General features: G+C 40.6%; 2 protein-coding genes across 4 annotated transcripts; both read right to left on the bottom strand.

Annotated features, from left to right (window-relative positions):
* Positions 1–81: 81 nt before the first annotated feature.
* tcirg1b (T cell immune regulator 1, ATPase H+ transporting V0 subunit a3b) lies at positions 82–8,562 on the bottom strand. Of its 3 annotated transcripts, none has more exons than XM_084945534.1 (21): positions 8,388–8,561; positions 7,251–7,369; positions 7,011–7,089; positions 6,779–6,921; positions 6,568–6,666; positions 6,422–6,480; positions 6,220–6,346; positions 6,036–6,118; positions 5,844–5,937; positions 5,473–5,685; positions 5,223–5,373; positions 4,978–5,117; positions 3,923–4,080; positions 3,643–3,733; positions 3,421–3,539; positions 3,061–3,274; positions 2,469–2,579; positions 2,296–2,388; positions 2,076–2,196; positions 1,679–1,850; positions 82–1,144 (listed from the first exon to the last, which is right to left on the bottom strand). In XM_084945534.1, the coding sequence occupies exons 2-21, from the start codon at positions 7,365–7,367 to the stop codon at positions 1,051–1,053; spliced, it is 2,478 nt and encodes an 825-aa protein (XP_084801660.1). In that variant the 5' UTR covers positions 7,368–7,369; positions 8,388–8,561; the 3' UTR covers positions 82–1,050. The 3 variants fall into 3 exon arrangements, with proteins under 3 accessions (XP_084801660.1, XP_084801669.1, XP_084801652.1); XM_084945543.1 differs by having other exon boundaries at positions 6,571–6,666; XM_084945526.1 differs by having other exon boundaries at positions 6,422–6,666; positions 8,388–8,562.
* A 1,369-nt stretch (positions 8,563–9,931) lies between these two features.
* prpf19 (pre-mRNA processing factor 19) lies at positions 9,932–15,566 on the bottom strand. Its single transcript, XM_084945512.1, has 16 exons — positions 15,377–15,566; positions 15,018–15,167; positions 14,420–14,496; positions 13,390–13,531; positions 13,168–13,241; positions 13,006–13,071; positions 12,865–12,906; positions 12,663–12,737; positions 12,499–12,574; positions 12,303–12,412; positions 12,026–12,181; positions 11,848–11,917; positions 11,587–11,760; positions 11,283–11,365; positions 10,867–10,972; positions 9,932–10,770 (listed from the first exon to the last, which is right to left on the bottom strand). The coding sequence occupies exons 1-16, from the start codon at positions 15,393–15,395 to the stop codon at positions 10,673–10,675; spliced, it is 1,518 nt and encodes a 505-aa protein (XP_084801638.1). The 5' UTR covers positions 15,396–15,566; the 3' UTR covers positions 9,932–10,672.
* Positions 15,567–15,994: the final 428 nt, after the last annotated feature.

Here is a 15,994-nt window from a genome sequence, read left to right as displayed (position 1 = left end):
CTGCTACAGACTGAGAATCACCTTGTTGGTACAAAAAATAAAAATGTATACTTAGTGTGATGTTGGATAGAATCAAAGAAATGGAAACAAATTTATTTATTTATTTTTTGTCACAGGCTGTTAAGAAAAAAACGACCTAAAGACAAAAAATGTTCCTCAGAAGCTAAATATGAAACAATAACAGTTGGCTCCTCTAGACTTCTGCACAGTATTTTCATCTGTGGTAACTATTCGAAACAGTACTGTGGCATATAAATGGTATCACTCAGCTGGCAACAGATACTTCAAGTGCTTCGTTTAATAAAACTCAACATTTAATTTATTTTCTGCTGAAAACTGTTCAATTTTACAGTGTAAACAGGGAGGGGAAAATCCATTCCATTACAGTGTTTTGTACAAAGTGGTGGTTTAACAATAGACACCATCTGTCCATAACACATAATGTATAAACAAACAGTCCTAGTAAGGCACCCGAGAAAAATGTATTTATCAATAAATACTTGGTGTGGTGTTGTTGGAAGACATGACAATGTGGGAACATCTTTGGCTCATAAAAATCATCCAAGTCATTATCTGAAGAATTCTAAAGAACTTGCACTTCAATACTTCAGGTCAAAACTTAAACTTTCCCTTAAACTGCAAAACAAATCCATTCACTAGTGTACTTTCCCTTTTCAAAATTGATGCTTATTATAAATGTTGAGAGAGTGAAAAGCACATGATTACCAATAATTTCTCATGCTACTGATAGAGTAATTAGAAAGCAGTACATTACATTTTGAAAAATAATTAGCATGGGGATACAAAATATATGTTTTATATATGATATGATATGATATGATATGATATAGTGGTAAATTAACGTATAGGGAATCATTCTACTGATGCAAAAATAACAGTACATCATTCATTGATCATTGTGCAAGTTAACTAAACCATTTCATAGCAAAAGGGAACCAAAGGTCGAGTACCATTGTTAAGACGGGGTCGTTCTGATTCATAGACACATAAATTAACTTTGCTAGCAACCCTGAATAAACCGTTGGCTGATCATATAGGGTTTGAGACATTTATTATAGATGTGAAGGAGAAAGGGGTGAGTTTGTAACCATCTCCACTGTAGAACTTGTTCTGAAACTCCACCCTGTGAAAGAGATGGGAATAAGTCAATCTCCAGCAACAAACAGAAACCTCAGAGCACATACCATACTCTTATTCTACAGTGGACTTTTTTTTTGGTAATAGTCCGACTTGTTGTTCCTAAAGGTTAAGTCAATCTTTTCTCCAGCACCACCATCCTGAGAAAACTACTGCATTAATGCTACATACTGTAGGTGGTGTCTCCTACAGTCAAATTCCACTTTGCATGCAGGGTTATTGCCAGAGGCAGCTGTAAAGTCTGCTTAGCACAGTCATTGCCTTCACTACATCTGTCACACGACAGACAGCAAATAGAGTGCAATGTTTACACCAGCATGTAACAAAAACATGTGACCATGGATTGCTGGCTTAAAAAATGCACAGACACATAAAACCTGACACACACTCCGAAATAAAAAATAAATTAAAAAGTGGTTCAGGATTTTACCCAGTCCAATCATACAGCCTATTTCCTTTAAAAATCTTAGTTAAGCAAAGCTATTTTCCCCCTTTGTCTCAACCCTTCTGTCATTCTCACCAGTGCAGACGGAGCGCGTGCAAGAAAGCTGAGAGCCCCTCCATGACCAGAAGGATGCAGACTGTCAGCACAGCGAAGAAGGCGAAAATCACAAAGAGGACTACAGCTCCCACGTAACCTTGCCACGTCAGCGCCTTACGCATGACCATCTCCCACAGCACCTCTGACAGCTCTGTGGAGACACAAGTGAATCACTGTTAGAGAATCACAGCTGGCTGGAAAACAACAACATGAGTGTGTATAACTAGAGAAATAAAATGGATAAAAAAAAAAAAAAAGAACAGTATGAGTAAGTTTCCTTTAAAAGAGGAAGTCATGTGTGTGTGTGTGTGTGTGTGTGTGTGCATCATGTGAGTATGAAGATAAGCATTGTGTTTGTATGTGCAGTGCCACTGACGTGCGTGTGCCAGGCTGAGAGCCCAGAGTCGGAGGTAGGAGGCTGTGTTGGAGATGCAGCCCAAGCAGTACTCGATGGTGTGGATGGCCTGATGCATGAACACATCCGCGACATCAAACTCCTACAGACAGCACAACAACAAAAAAACAAAAACAAAAGGAGTTCATCAGACCGTATTAAAACAGGTAAACTAATTTAGTTACTCTAGCTTCACCCTCACCTCTTCTACTAGCGGCCTTCCTTCGACTTCCCCCTGATGAACATTGATCGAGCCTTCGTCAGACACCAGTGGACGCCTGTCTTCATCCAGATGCTGCAGAGAATTAAAGATCAGTCAGAAAAGTAAATGCAGCTACATAAAAGGAATTAAAATCCAACCAAACGCAGACTCACGACTCGACGTCGTCTTCTCTTGAACATAATGTATTCAAACGTGGGCTTCCCAAGGAGGAGGAATGGCACAGAACACAGAGCCAGTATCACCAGGACCTTCTGCACTATAGCCTACACAGAGTTACAGAGAAGAGGTTAACCTCATTTGACCGTTAATTTATTCACTTCAGGGCTTGCATGTATTTATCTACTTAATGAATGCAGCATTTTTGTCATTCAAAAAACAAAACGGAGACACAACTACATCACTGTTGCTTGATAATGCAGTTAAAGTGCTGATTACTATATTTGGAAAGTCCCTTATTGTGTTCATGTGCTTGTAATAGATGTGGCATCTGGGGTTTGACCTGCCAAAGCAGTGCTGCATTTACATGCTAGACTTTCACAAAATAAAAACCACAAACAACCACTGAAAGATGTAAATATGGTAACAACATACATAAAGACTATCATTCAGTTTATAATAAGATTTCATAACTACTGCTCAGTGTGACCAACTAACACACACGTTTCGGGAAGTGGGAAGCTAAGAAAATGAATAAAGCAAACCCGATATGTTCCTATTAGTGAAGCTCACAAACGACGCACACACCTGTCCTTGATAAAGCGGAGGGTTGTCAGGGTTTTCCGTAAACAGGAACATGTCTATGAAGTGGATCAGTATGCTGGGAGCACTTTTGGACTGAGAAGGAGCGTAAGCAACCCACTTATAGACCACCATGAACACCAGGTAGCCAAACAGAAACAGCATAAAGAAAAGCTCTGGGATCAGCACAAAAATCAAACTGCTGAACTTGCGAAAGTGCCTGTAGAAAAAGAAAAAAAACAACAACAACCAGGGAGAAACAAGGATAAGAACATGAGGATGTGAAGGCAACACAGAGCTAATCTGAAACACACAAAACAGGTGTGCAAGCGAAACACATGCAACCAAAGGGTAAAGATTATTTACCAATAGTTGAAGAATGACAAGCAGACTCCAAAAGTCATGTGAATAATGCCGATGATGACTGACATCTTCATCTTGTAAGAGTTTAGGAATGTTAGTTTGTTGTTGGACATCCCCCAGACCTGACGACAACATCAGAGAGAATAACTGGAGTTACAATCGAGACATATATATACATATTTATGTGCATATTTGATTGGAGGACGATGAATATGATGGGCACACCGGGTCAATGCCAAATGGATAGGGGCTTGTGAAAACGCCAGGCACAACAGGATCCATGGATAAGTACTGGCTCCCTGCCAGCACCGATGAACTGAAAGAGACCCCACGAAGGTAAAAAAGTGTGTTGAAAATGGAGTAAACAGAAAATAAATATTACTTATTATATTATTGCTTATGATTTATTTGACCTGTATTTTGTGTGTACTAAAAATTCAATAAACACATTGTTGGAAAAAAAAGCAAATACGTTTCCAGGGTGAATATACGAAAATGTTCTTACTTCCATATGTTTTTTTCAAACATTGGGCCGACGTGCCAGGCCGAGCTGAAGGTGGCGAGGCCTTTGCTGAAGCACTCGTTGTAAATGGCTCCCGTGTAGATGGAGAAAAGTCCCATCAGCAGAATCAAATACCTTCCACCGAACATCATCCTCCAGATCTGACACACAAAGCGGTCAAGGACATGTTTTAGTACATTAGAATCATTTGACTTTTTTACATTTAAACATAAATGGGAAGCTGTGTGACAAAAAACAGAATGCAATGATTTGGAAATTTGTTAATACGCCCACGTTTTATTTACACAGAAAACAAATATTAAATGTCAAATATTTAACAGCTGGAGGAACAATGTGCAACAGCATCTTAGTCAAAGTTTTAGAGCAACAAATCCTCTCGTCCAGTCAACATCTTTGAATATGTCAGTAAGATAACACTAAACCATGTGGTGTCTGAGGGGGCGGTGCCACACAGCGGGAAACATGGCCGTGTCCCAAATCTTTTGCGTCATCTTGTTGAGATGTTTTGTTTTCCTTAAAATGGTACATGCTTTCAGTTTAAACAGTTAACATGTTTTCTATGTCCTACTGTGAATCAAATATAGGTTTATGAGAATTGCAAATGAATGCGTTTTGTTATTATTTAGGTTCTATGACGTTTTTGGAATTGAGGTCACAGAAACCATTGCTACTTTTGCTCTCATTTTTCTCTTCGGTGATTTTCATGTTGGTTCAACTTGTAATGCCACTAAAAGAATGAAGCCAGAGGCATGTTTGTGCATGCAAATTTCAAACCACATGCAAAATTTACAAGGTACTGGCGGATTCCTTGGCTCACGCAGATTATGAAAGCATTCTGGAATTTCAGTAGATTTTTTGGGGCATCCGTTAAACAGGAAGTGAGTTCATTTGGTTATTAGTGTGGTGAGCAGGTCCTGTGGAACAGAGGAACAATCTAAATGTGGTCTGTTGTTTTACTGATGCTGCTTGGTCTGAAATTAAGTTGCCTTTAAGTTAGACATTTTGTTAAATACAGAGTGTCTCCTCTCCTAAGTTACCTCATTGTTGTTGTTTCTAAGTTTGGGATCCTTTTCCTCGAGGACCATCCAGAGAGCAGTCAGAGTCATCAGTAAACCATGGCCCACGTCCCCAAACATCACCGCAAACAGGAAGGGGAATGTAATTATGGTGAACAATGCTGCAGGAGCATTGAGAGACGAGATTTAGCCAAAGACAAATACCTGAAAGACTTCACTTTGAACACATTTCATGAGGAAATTATTTATGTCATCTAATGACGCACCTGGATTGACTTCACGGTAGGCGGCCACTCCGTAGGCATCTACAATGTTCTGGAAACCTGTTGTGAAGGAGTTGAGGGGAAACAGAGTCGGTGGAGGTGTAGAGCAAGGCAAGCGGTTGTAGAAAGAGTCAACCCCACTACCGCTTTTCCTCTGAGGTCGGAGAACAGGGTGGGATAAAAACAGGAAATTAGGCGATTTACTCATATGTGCTTTTTACAGCTCTATGTTTCTGCTCATCTGTTGTCTCACCCCTCCCTCTCTCAGTGCACTCTGCAGTTCAGGCAGCTTGGCGGTGGGACACCAGGCCTCAGCGATCAGGCATTTGTCAGTGACAGAGGGGCTGCAGAGATTCAGTACCGACTGGATCGCCTTGCACTTCTGGACGCGCACCTTCCACTGTGGCAGAACGGCCACCGCCTTCATCAGCAGCTGCTGCAAGAAGCTTTCTGTCTGTGACAACACCTGAAGTCGCAGAAGGAAACACAAAAAGAGGCGAGATGAATGTTCTAGAAGCACTGTAATATAATATCCTATGTAGAAACTATAAAACCAGAGATTACAGTCTTTTAATTATTTTGATGTGAATATGTAGTATCAAAAACTAAAAGAAAATCACTCACTGATTTGATATCTTCAATTCTACCTTGAAGTCCCTGGAGAACCTCCTCTCTCTCAGCAGAGCTCTCAGGGTATGCAAATGTCTCAGTGCGGAAGCTGCGAGGAGGGAAAATCCAAAGAAATTCAAGTTCAAAACACAGCAAGGTGCAGTTTCAGAATCTCAAAAATAAAAGAAAGAAAAAAAAAATCCCCACCAATCGCAGATCTTCTTGACTTTCTGTCCAATCTGATCTCCCCAGAAGGAAATGAGGAACACGGTCCATTGCACCATTTCCCCCTGCAAATGGAGAAAGAGCAAACTGCTGTGGTAAAACACCTGGAATGAAACTCACAGCAGAAACTCTCTGCGATCCCCTCTCCTTTTCCCCGAGCTCTTACAGTGTCAGGGTGCTCAAGTCGATCCTCCATTTCTCTAAAATCCACAATAATGTAACCGCGACACGCCCGCCATAACAGTCGCTCGAACGAGGGCACCTTCCAGGGGTGGACCACTCCTGCCACAAAACTGAGGGAGAGGAAAACTGTTATATAGAGAGGAAAAATACAACATTTTACTCTTTAACATTTAATTGAGACCTACCTGAGTCGGACATCTTGGCGGTTATCAAACAGACCTTGGCTCTCCACTGCAGGTGGCACCTGTGAGAATAAGACAGAGAACATTCTTTTTTTAGTTTTCCTCATGACAACAATTTCAGAAAATGGAGCAGAAATGGAGTTTTTCACCACGTGTGACGCCGTGAGAGAGTGAGTTCTGGTCAGGACTCCTCGATACTGGGAGAGCTGCGTCAGCTGAGCCCTAAGGCTATCTCTGTTCCTGGACACCTAGTAGGAAACATACACGATATTCCATTAATCCCAAAAATTGTTCTGTCTCTCGTGGTGCACTAAGCAGAAAACCGAAGACTAACTCCTCGGGCTCTATTTTGGCGCTCACCTCCTTGAGCTCCCTGGCGAGTCTCTCGCTCTCCTCCTCTATGGTGATGAGCTCACGGGGCTGAGGGGCAGAAGGTGTCGGACACGGAGGAGGGAGTGGACCCTTTAAGGGTGGCGAGCGATTTATCTCCTGCTCCAAGAAGTCTGGAGGGTGGAAAAGGTGGATGATGAATCATGGAAAATAAAGAAGATGAATGGAAATGGAAAGAGGAGCATTATGAGTCAGTACTCACGGAAAGTCTTCTCGAGATCCTCGCATCGTCTGACCTCGCTGACAAATTTCCTCTGAAAGGAGTTCACGTTGGGGTTTAACTGAAAGCAGAGAGCAGAGAATAAGGTTACTGAGCGAGTCTACATGACCTTCACCAAAACCCATGATGCAGTCTGTTGCAGGTTAACAATTGCACTGGACTCCATGAACTGCACCAAGAAGAAGAAGAAGAAGAACGGCATAAAGGGTTTAATAGACTCACGTCTCTGAACTCAACCAGGCCCAGCTCTCCCAGCTCGCTGACACAATTATAGGCCGAGCCGGACTGAAGAAAAAGCTGCACTAGGCACACCTCCTCGCTGCGAAATATGGAGCCCATGTCTGTACAACACCAAAGAAACAACTTTACACACACACCGTCCTCTGGATACAGCTGAGTGAAAGTACTGCACCATATAAAGAGGAATATGAATTTTTTAAAAAAAAAAAAAAGACAGACAATGGTGTTAACGGTTGGCATCTACTTTCAGTTAGAGCAATAAAAACTACTCAGTGCAGAAGTATCTAAGTGGAAACTTAAGAAAGAGGAAGCATCAGGTCCTCCTGACCAGATGATCAGGTGGGGTTTCCACTGTTGCACGTACATGTGTCTGCCAAAATTAGCACAGGGACTCTTTTTTTAGTTAAATAAAATAATCAAAGATGTACATATATATTAAAAAGCATTACTATATTTTAGAAGGGCACAATAAGGTGCATTATTACTGCTTTCCCCTATCTACATACAAAGCAGTTTTGTACAAGCGCTCTACAGTAAACCCCACCTTTATGAAAGTTACAGTGTTTGATCCTTTTTTAAAAAGCTTACAGCGCTGGATCATTTTTCAAAGCATTGCGGTGCTCGCACTATAGTCAGACTAACCTCATTCATTTGAAGGAATGAGCGGTGAATTGGATCTAACAGTTTCTTCATAAACTGAGCGTTAAGAGTGTCATGAAGGTGAGAAACTGACAACTAAGAATATATACAAAATTACTTATATCATAAAATAGATGTAACATGAAAGGAGCGTGGCTTCAGTTTATAAATGTAAAAAGATCCATGCTGTTAAGGAAAAAGCATTTGACTCCGGGTCTTCTTCGATCTATCGACTATTGTCTCTGCTTCTCAGCTTTTGTTGCCTGGGGCAAAGTTTCGTTTTCTCTATAATCGCTAGCACACAACTCCAGTGAAGGAAAAGCCGAAACACTGAAGCGTTTAAAAATATATATTTAACCCATTAATATCAGCCACATTTAAGAAAGTAACAGAGGGGTTTGGTTTAGTCTCGGCGACAACTATAGGAGATAAACCCGCTTGATAAAAACACAGATTTGAGCTGAATGTTGGAAACCTCACCTGTCTGGCTCTTTATCTCCGCTGCAGTTCGACCTGGTGTCTGTCAGGCAGTCTGGTACCCAGCGGGACGGACTGACCCGGGACTGCTAACCTGGACAAAGCAGACGCGTCTGCGAGACTTGGGGTAGAAGTTCTCTGGCTCCGCACTTCCTGTTTGGGAGAGTCACGTTACTGCAGGAGGCACGTGATAGTTACCATTTGAATCTCGCTCCACCGCGAGAGGTCGAGATTTTAGGATCTTTAATGGCGGTAACGAGTCCAATAAGTGGATGTTTTGCTTAGTTCTTTTTTATTAGATTTTTAGTCTGACAGGAAGTCAGAAGCTTATTATTAATAATTCACGGTTTGATATTAGAGTTAAGCTCATCTGGAGAAGCTGGTTTGGCCGTGTACAGTCATCTGGAAACCGCAGTCACGTGCGTTTGATAAACCCAGACGTGCCCTGTTTTTTTCCTCTCCTAACTTTATTAAATACATACAAACCAAGGCCAGTACCATAATTTGTAGCATGTGATGTCTCCAAAAGATACATGCTAACGTTAGGGACACTATTCAAAGTAAAAATCAACCATACATTTAAAGTGGTTTTTAATTCAGTTCTGTTACATTTAAGGAAACTGAAAAATAGTTCCTTTCTTAGTAGTTTCATTATTATGCAGCAGGCAAAGGAAGAATGTAGAAGTTCACAACAATGAACCCTTAAAATTCAACTGAGATGTTGTGTAGGATTTGCGTAGAAATCACAGCCTCTAAGCATGCAGATATGTATCATAGGTGTGAAAACCATGGCGGTTTTGGGCTTTTGATTTCTTCAAGCTATTCTTTCTCTAGGGTGGAGTGATTGTACAGCATAGATCTTTAATGGTTTAAAAAAAACAAGAATTCAGTGCACATGTTTGAATTTATTGTGGATTTCCTCTAATCCACACATAATCAAGTCTTTTAATTAATTGGTGCTGAAGGTTCTACTGTGTCTTTTTACTTGAAAAGGCCAGCTCATATTAACTTCTTGTTCATGTGATCATGAGTCACTGCAACAGGTAATTCCTCTTTGCCAGCATAAAAGGGATTTGTTATGCAAATGTGTCACTACTTTGTCAGGGGGGTGCGTGTATGTCTGGAAGAAGACCTAAACTGTCACTGTCAGATAAGACGAAAATGGTTACAATGAAGCATGCCATTAACTGGAAACTGCTGGAACAGCAGCATCACTGTCCACAGTGAAGTGAGTTTTAGAGTGTTACGTCACGACGTACTGAGGATGCCAGTCAAAAAAAACAAAACAAAGGGTCCTGCTCCAAAATCAAGACCTTCAAGCTCAACTGAAGCTTGTTGATGGATACCTAGATTGTCTGCTCAAGGCAAGCCTTTCTAAGGAAACATTTAACCAAATATCAATGCAAGTATGTAAAAGAGGGTAAAAACACAAAACAATCCAATCCTCCTTGTATGTAAACCGGTGACAGCGACTGTATCAAAAATAAAGATCACTTTCATCATTTGGTATAAAGCTCAAACATCAAGAAAGCAATGAGTAAAATGCATTTTGATTTGAAAGGAACTTTATATTTTGGATGTATCTTGTAATGACAAAGTAACCATTCTAGCTGAGGACCCCCACAGGGACAGACACTTGTATGGCAATACAAAAGATATTTTATTTAATTGTAAAAGGGCAGATGTGCAACAGGTAAAACAGCAGGTAATAAGAAATACACACCCGGGGGGAAAACAAAAGACAAAAATGTTTAAATGGAATCAATAAAACAGGAAATGAAATGTGGCAAAAGTTTTTCACAGAAGTACATCAATTTCTTACACCTGTTGATCTCACTGTACATGACTGTAGATGCATCTTATCTTACCCTAACGATATTATAATGAAGCTGGTCTACACTAAGAAGCAATTATAGTTTCCAAATGACCCCCTCTCCTTTCATACATACACACAAAAAAAGAAAATACTACAGTAAAATCATAATTGCTGGCAAACAGGAAAGGAACTTAAAGGCTTTTCATGTCATTTTACATCATTTAGATTTCAAACACATAAAGCCAACAAACATGTCGCACTAACCATGCTGCTTCAAATCGCTGACAATCTCACAGATTTCTTCACTGGATTTGAGGACTGACTCACTAAAAAAGATGCAAAGTTAGCACAGATTTCTTTTTTTCTTCCTTTTCTGATAATGAATGTGTCGGAGGTAGCGGCAGCTCTGACACCGACTGTTCTCGTCTTAGTTGCCCTCCTCCCCTCATCTTGAATTTCTGCTTTTATTTTTTTACAAACTGTAAAATTTGAGGCTTCTGTCCATTGCTGTAGACGTCAGGAACCGGGCATTCTCTCCAAAGGCCACCCCAGTCACCAATCCTGTATGGTCTGTGGTTGAAAAGAAAAAGATCAGGGGTAAATGTCACATGCATACTAGTTGAAAATCTCGAAAGAGATTTGACTTTTTTTTTTTTGTCTCCATACCGGTGAAGTTGAGGACCTCAGACCACTGCTTGCAGATGTAGACACGGATGTCAGACCCTCCTACAGCCAGATAGGTACCACTCTGATCAAACACAAGGGACTTCACCTGAAACAAAAAATGAGTGGATTAGGCTCAGAAGCAAACCTAAGATGAGTTGGACAACTTCAAAGCTGGTCTACAGTGAAACGCTGGAGTTCGGCTTAGTAAAAATGAAGAGAACGCAGTGAAAAACTGCTAATCTGGTTCTTTCTGAAGTTAAAACAATTCACCCACCAGCACCCTGACAATTATACATGCAACTTTTCATCCACAGCCATTTATCTCTGTGTGCAATGACAGCCTACAGGTGATGCTAAGACTGTTTCTCAAACACTTAAAAAATTCCTTTAGAAAGAAGAAATCCCTAATTTCTTACCTCATAGTTGTTGTCCAGAGTAATGGTCTTGAAGTTCTTCAGCTTCCTCAAATCCCACAGTTTCAGGGAGCTGTCCTGGGCACCTGGAGCAAACAAGGATAATTAAGTTTATTTTTTTCTATTGACACACCATTTTTATTCTTGTAAGGCTGAAGACACGGATAAATCTCCAAAACTGTGCAAGTCATTGATGCACAAGTCACTTTTGATACTCTAAAGAAAATGTTCATGCAGCTCTACAAGTTTATGCACATTACAGACTGACGGCTAATCTACGCAAAAAATGCTATCAAGTCAGTCTCACCTGTGGCCAGATAGTATCCGTTCTCAGAGAAAGCAATGGAGGTGACAGGTCCAGAGTGACCGGGGAAGTTGGCCACGTTGGTGCGCTCCTTCAGATCCCAAATCTTGATCTGGGAGTCCGCAGTACCAGTGCCAAAAATGAGACCATCAGGGTGGAACTGAGCGCATGTGAGAGCTGAGGGGTGTAATCAGAAACATTATGCCTGGAAGAGGACTGTTATTATGACTATCAAATGCATTAAGCAAGCAAAGAGAAACTTACCACAGCCAGCACTTTCATCAGTAACTTTGGTGAGGACTCTGCCCGTCTGGATATCAGAAAAGGCCCAGTACTACAGGATAAAAGTAATAAGAGTTAGAGCGGTGAAGCAGTTTAACGGCAAAAAGGTCGATCATTCAGTGATTAAGTTCAAGGCCTGCCAGTAATTTCAAGCACGCACCTGATCCTCAGAGGAGCTGAGCAGGTAGTCTCCAGTAGCATGAAGAGAGAGACCAGTGACGCCTGCCTCATGAGCGCGCACCACCTGCACACAGTTGCCCCCGGTGACAGACCATACACGGATGGTGGTGTCTGGAGAGGCGGAGAAGACCACGGACTAGAGGAGAAAAGACGGCAAGCGAGTGAGGAACAACAGATTAAAGGAACAATCGTGTTAGTCACATCTCCATTAAAATGGAGGTGAATGTTTGCATTTAGGTTCTCAGAGGACAAGTTACCTGAGATGGGTGGTAAATGACAGAGGTAACCTTCTTGGTGTGACCCTTAAGCGTTGCCACGATCTGCTCTTCGTTCTTGTCAAACACCACCACGTTCTTATCAGCGCCACCTGGGAGATAGAACAGGTTTAATATCAGAGTCTTTGTCTGGCATCCCAGCAAATGAAATACAGAATGAAAGATTGATTCAGTGTACCGGTGAGCACTTTGTTGGTGTCTGAGGGACACAGATCCAGAGACAGAATACCCGGCACACTGGCACTATGAAGACCCTGAAAGCAACATAAGAGAGAATGTTGATACATTGGATCGCTCGGTGAAACAAATGCATCCTCGTGATCCTGCATAATCTATACTTACAGCATGGGAGGCCACTTGGCGGTATTTGCCGAGATCCTCGGCTCTAACCAGATCCTCTGGGACAGTTTTGCCTCTCTGTAGAGAACCACAGTAAAGCAATTAAATGAGAGCGAGAGTAAATTATGCACAAACAGAGCTTGTGGCAAAACAAGTAAAACAAGTGTTTGCACATTAGCAGCTAAATACAAGAGAAATATAATACCTTCTTTCTCTCTGTAGTGAGGATAGTAGCCTTGTCTTGGAGCTGCAAACAGAAAAAAAGCACATTTAAAAACATCAAGCAATTGTGACAAAGGTCATAATGGTAAAAAATAATCAATTAAAAAAAAAAAATCAATATTACCTTCTGGATGATTTCTGGAGTCATTCCCACTTGTTCACTAATCTCCATAGGCTCTCCACCAGCCCCCTGGTGTAAAAAAGGCAGAATTAAACATTGTTTAAAGGCATGATTTGTCAGTCTGATCATTGTCTTATCAGCTGAAAATAAAGCCCAGCTACTCACTGCTGCAGCTGGCTGAGAGGCGGGCACTGCCTGAGGGGCAATCAATCCAGCCTGGGGTTTGAGCGTGGCAAGAGCTGTGGAAAGAAGAAATCAACTCATTAAAATAAATAAAACACACACATAATATCAATGAATCCAGGTTCATTTGGACCAGACGATCACATTAAAGCCATTTCTACATGTTTCATAACTGTGTAGAAACCCAAACTGCTGTCGACCCACCTTCTCTTGCAGCTGTGACCTCTTTGGTGAGTCGAGCGATGACTCTGCAGGCGGCATCGTGCTGATAGAGGGCGTGTGAAAGTTCTTGGCGAGTAGTCTGCAGCTGCTGCCGCAAGGTGAAACTATGAAGCATTACAGCATCCTAGAACAGATATCAAAAAGAAAAAGTGAGAAAGGAGCACATGTAATATTTCACAAATTTTAAAAAAGGAAGATAAACAAACAAAAACAAAAAAAACAAACAGATGAGGTCTTTAAAGGTTAACAAATAAGTTCGTAATTTTAATTTTGTTTTTAGAAACAACCAGACATGTTAATTAATTTGGTTCTTCAAGCATTTTGCAGTCGAGATTTTAGAAAAAAAATAAAAAAAAATCCCACAATATACTGGATTGTTTGAAATATATCTTTAAAAATGTATTAAACTCACTGGAATATATGTTTAAATGAAATAAGGAGGATAGCAAGATCGAACTAGCTTTTTTGGTCTCAGCTAAAGAATTCAAGTTATTTAAATCAATGTACCAACCAAACATATTTTTTGATCCTCTACTAATAGAAATGCATTAAAATTGATTCTAAAGACCCAGGGTTTGTCACAAAACTTGCAATTCAAGAAAGGAAAGGGGCAAATCTTCCATTAGATTATTATTTTTTTGGCACCGATTAGATTTATAATAATGTGTTGTGACCCATCATACAATGCACAATTGAAAACAAACAAACAAAATAAACCCAAAACAACTGTCCTGTTGTTAAAAACTGCCAGAGAGGGATAAATGGTGCACTGTAACACCCTACAGATTGATTTTACTTCTACATATTTATAACTAATTTATATTGATTGATTAATAGCTGACTTCCTACTTGTTTAAAGGTTCTTAAATGTTGTGTGTGTGTATGTGTAATGTGTTGTTGATGTAGTGTTAAACATTAATAAGAAAAATCAATTTAAAAACAAAATGATACATACAATAGATACAGTATAAAGTGTTCTGTTCTTTGCTATCTCAGAGTTTACAGGACTTACCCATTCATCTTGAAGGGACTTGAGAATGGCAGGAATACTGGTTGCCGATGGTGCCTTTGGTCTAATAGGATGAGCCACTAAAAGACAGGAAACCTCTTCAGAAACTTATCAAGGCTTATTTGCAATAAGATTTGAGCATTTAAGGGCATATGATGCACTGATTTTCTTTTCATATATAAATCTTGATGATGTTCTATGTTTCTATGAATATCACAAAGAGTAGTTCATGAACACCAACCCAAGTTTGCCTCACCCCTGAAGGCCACACAAATAAAATTAAAACTTATTAACAAAAAGCAAATGCGATAAATCGGCTTTTCATAATGATTAGAATATTCTGCTTCTTCTGAAGTTGAAAATAAAAGTTGATTTGTTTGGGAGGTTTTATTTTTCGCTTCACTTGAATTTTTCAGGTATTGTTTGGTTTTTTTATATGATAAATACAATACAGTACAATGCAACACGCCTGCAAACTTCAGCCTACTAAACCAACGCCGAGCATCATGCCACTGATAACGACCTCTCTCACGGAAGTAGCATTACTCTGTATGAGCTTTATTAAGGTCTATTGACTCATAGAAAACACCCAGAAACCCACCTTTGATGTCTACGAGCTGCTCCTCGGACAGCGGCTGTCCGTTCATCGGGTCCGTCCCATTCTCTGCGATGTACTTCTCGATCAGCCTGCGTTCAAACACCTGGTTGGACACCGGAGAGACGCACGGGTGCTCTGGCACTTCATTAGAAACTGTAAAAGAGTTCAGTTCCGGCTTTTTAACACCACATAACTACCAGCAATTTAAATAAACACACAATTAAAAAAGAGAGCTCGCTGAACTATATAAAAGCAGAAGGCGGTACTGCATGGCCGCTAACGCTAGCTAAATCAGCTAGCAGCATTAGCGCGGTACCGTGCTAACCGGCCTCCGTCATATCAATGAATTCAGCTTCACCTACTTGCACAAACCAAAGCCATGTTCCAGGCGGAGTCCTAAAAGTCTCGTCTTAAATGTGATTTATGCTCGCGCTTTACTTTAAAGTTGTTGCAGCTAAGGTAGACTTTACTTCTGTTTGGAAGTAGCACGCTGTCCTTTCATTGCCGCTACAACGAAGATTCTTCTTCTACGCTTTGAGTTAGCTTCAATGTCCCAAACTCTGCCACCTACCGTCATGCGCTGAGGAGAACGATATTAGTTTGAGCCAAATAGACGCTCACGACACCAGAGTCAGAATCAGCTTTATTGATCAAGTATGTGTACACATACAAGGAGTTTTTGCATTCAGTGTACATGACAGAGTAGCCAACGGACAAACAGAGTAACAACTTGACACCAACACGGCACAGACAATAATACATTTATGGCATATTTACAGTGCAAAGTTGCAGAGTGCAAATCTGTTGGAATAAATAAGAGATGGACAGCTAGTTAGTATATATACAGTATACCCATGAGGATTGACTATAAATATATATACGGCATATAGCTATGTACAACAGGACAGAACAGTATATACAGTATGCTTTGATTCAGCATCCGGTATGGTGGATGTTTTAAATACAGAGACTATGTGAGT

Source organism: Perissodus microlepis, chromosome 2 (assembly GCF_051167445.1).
Source record: "Perissodus microlepis isolate ML-2025 ecotype Zambia chromosome 2, ASM5116744v1, whole genome shotgun sequence".
NCBI classification, from domain to species: Eukaryota; Metazoa; Chordata; class Actinopteri; order Cichliformes; family Cichlidae; genus Perissodus; species Perissodus microlepis.
The sequence above is the reverse complement of the archived record's forward strand: the minus strand, read 5'-3'. Positions and strand labels throughout refer to the sequence as shown.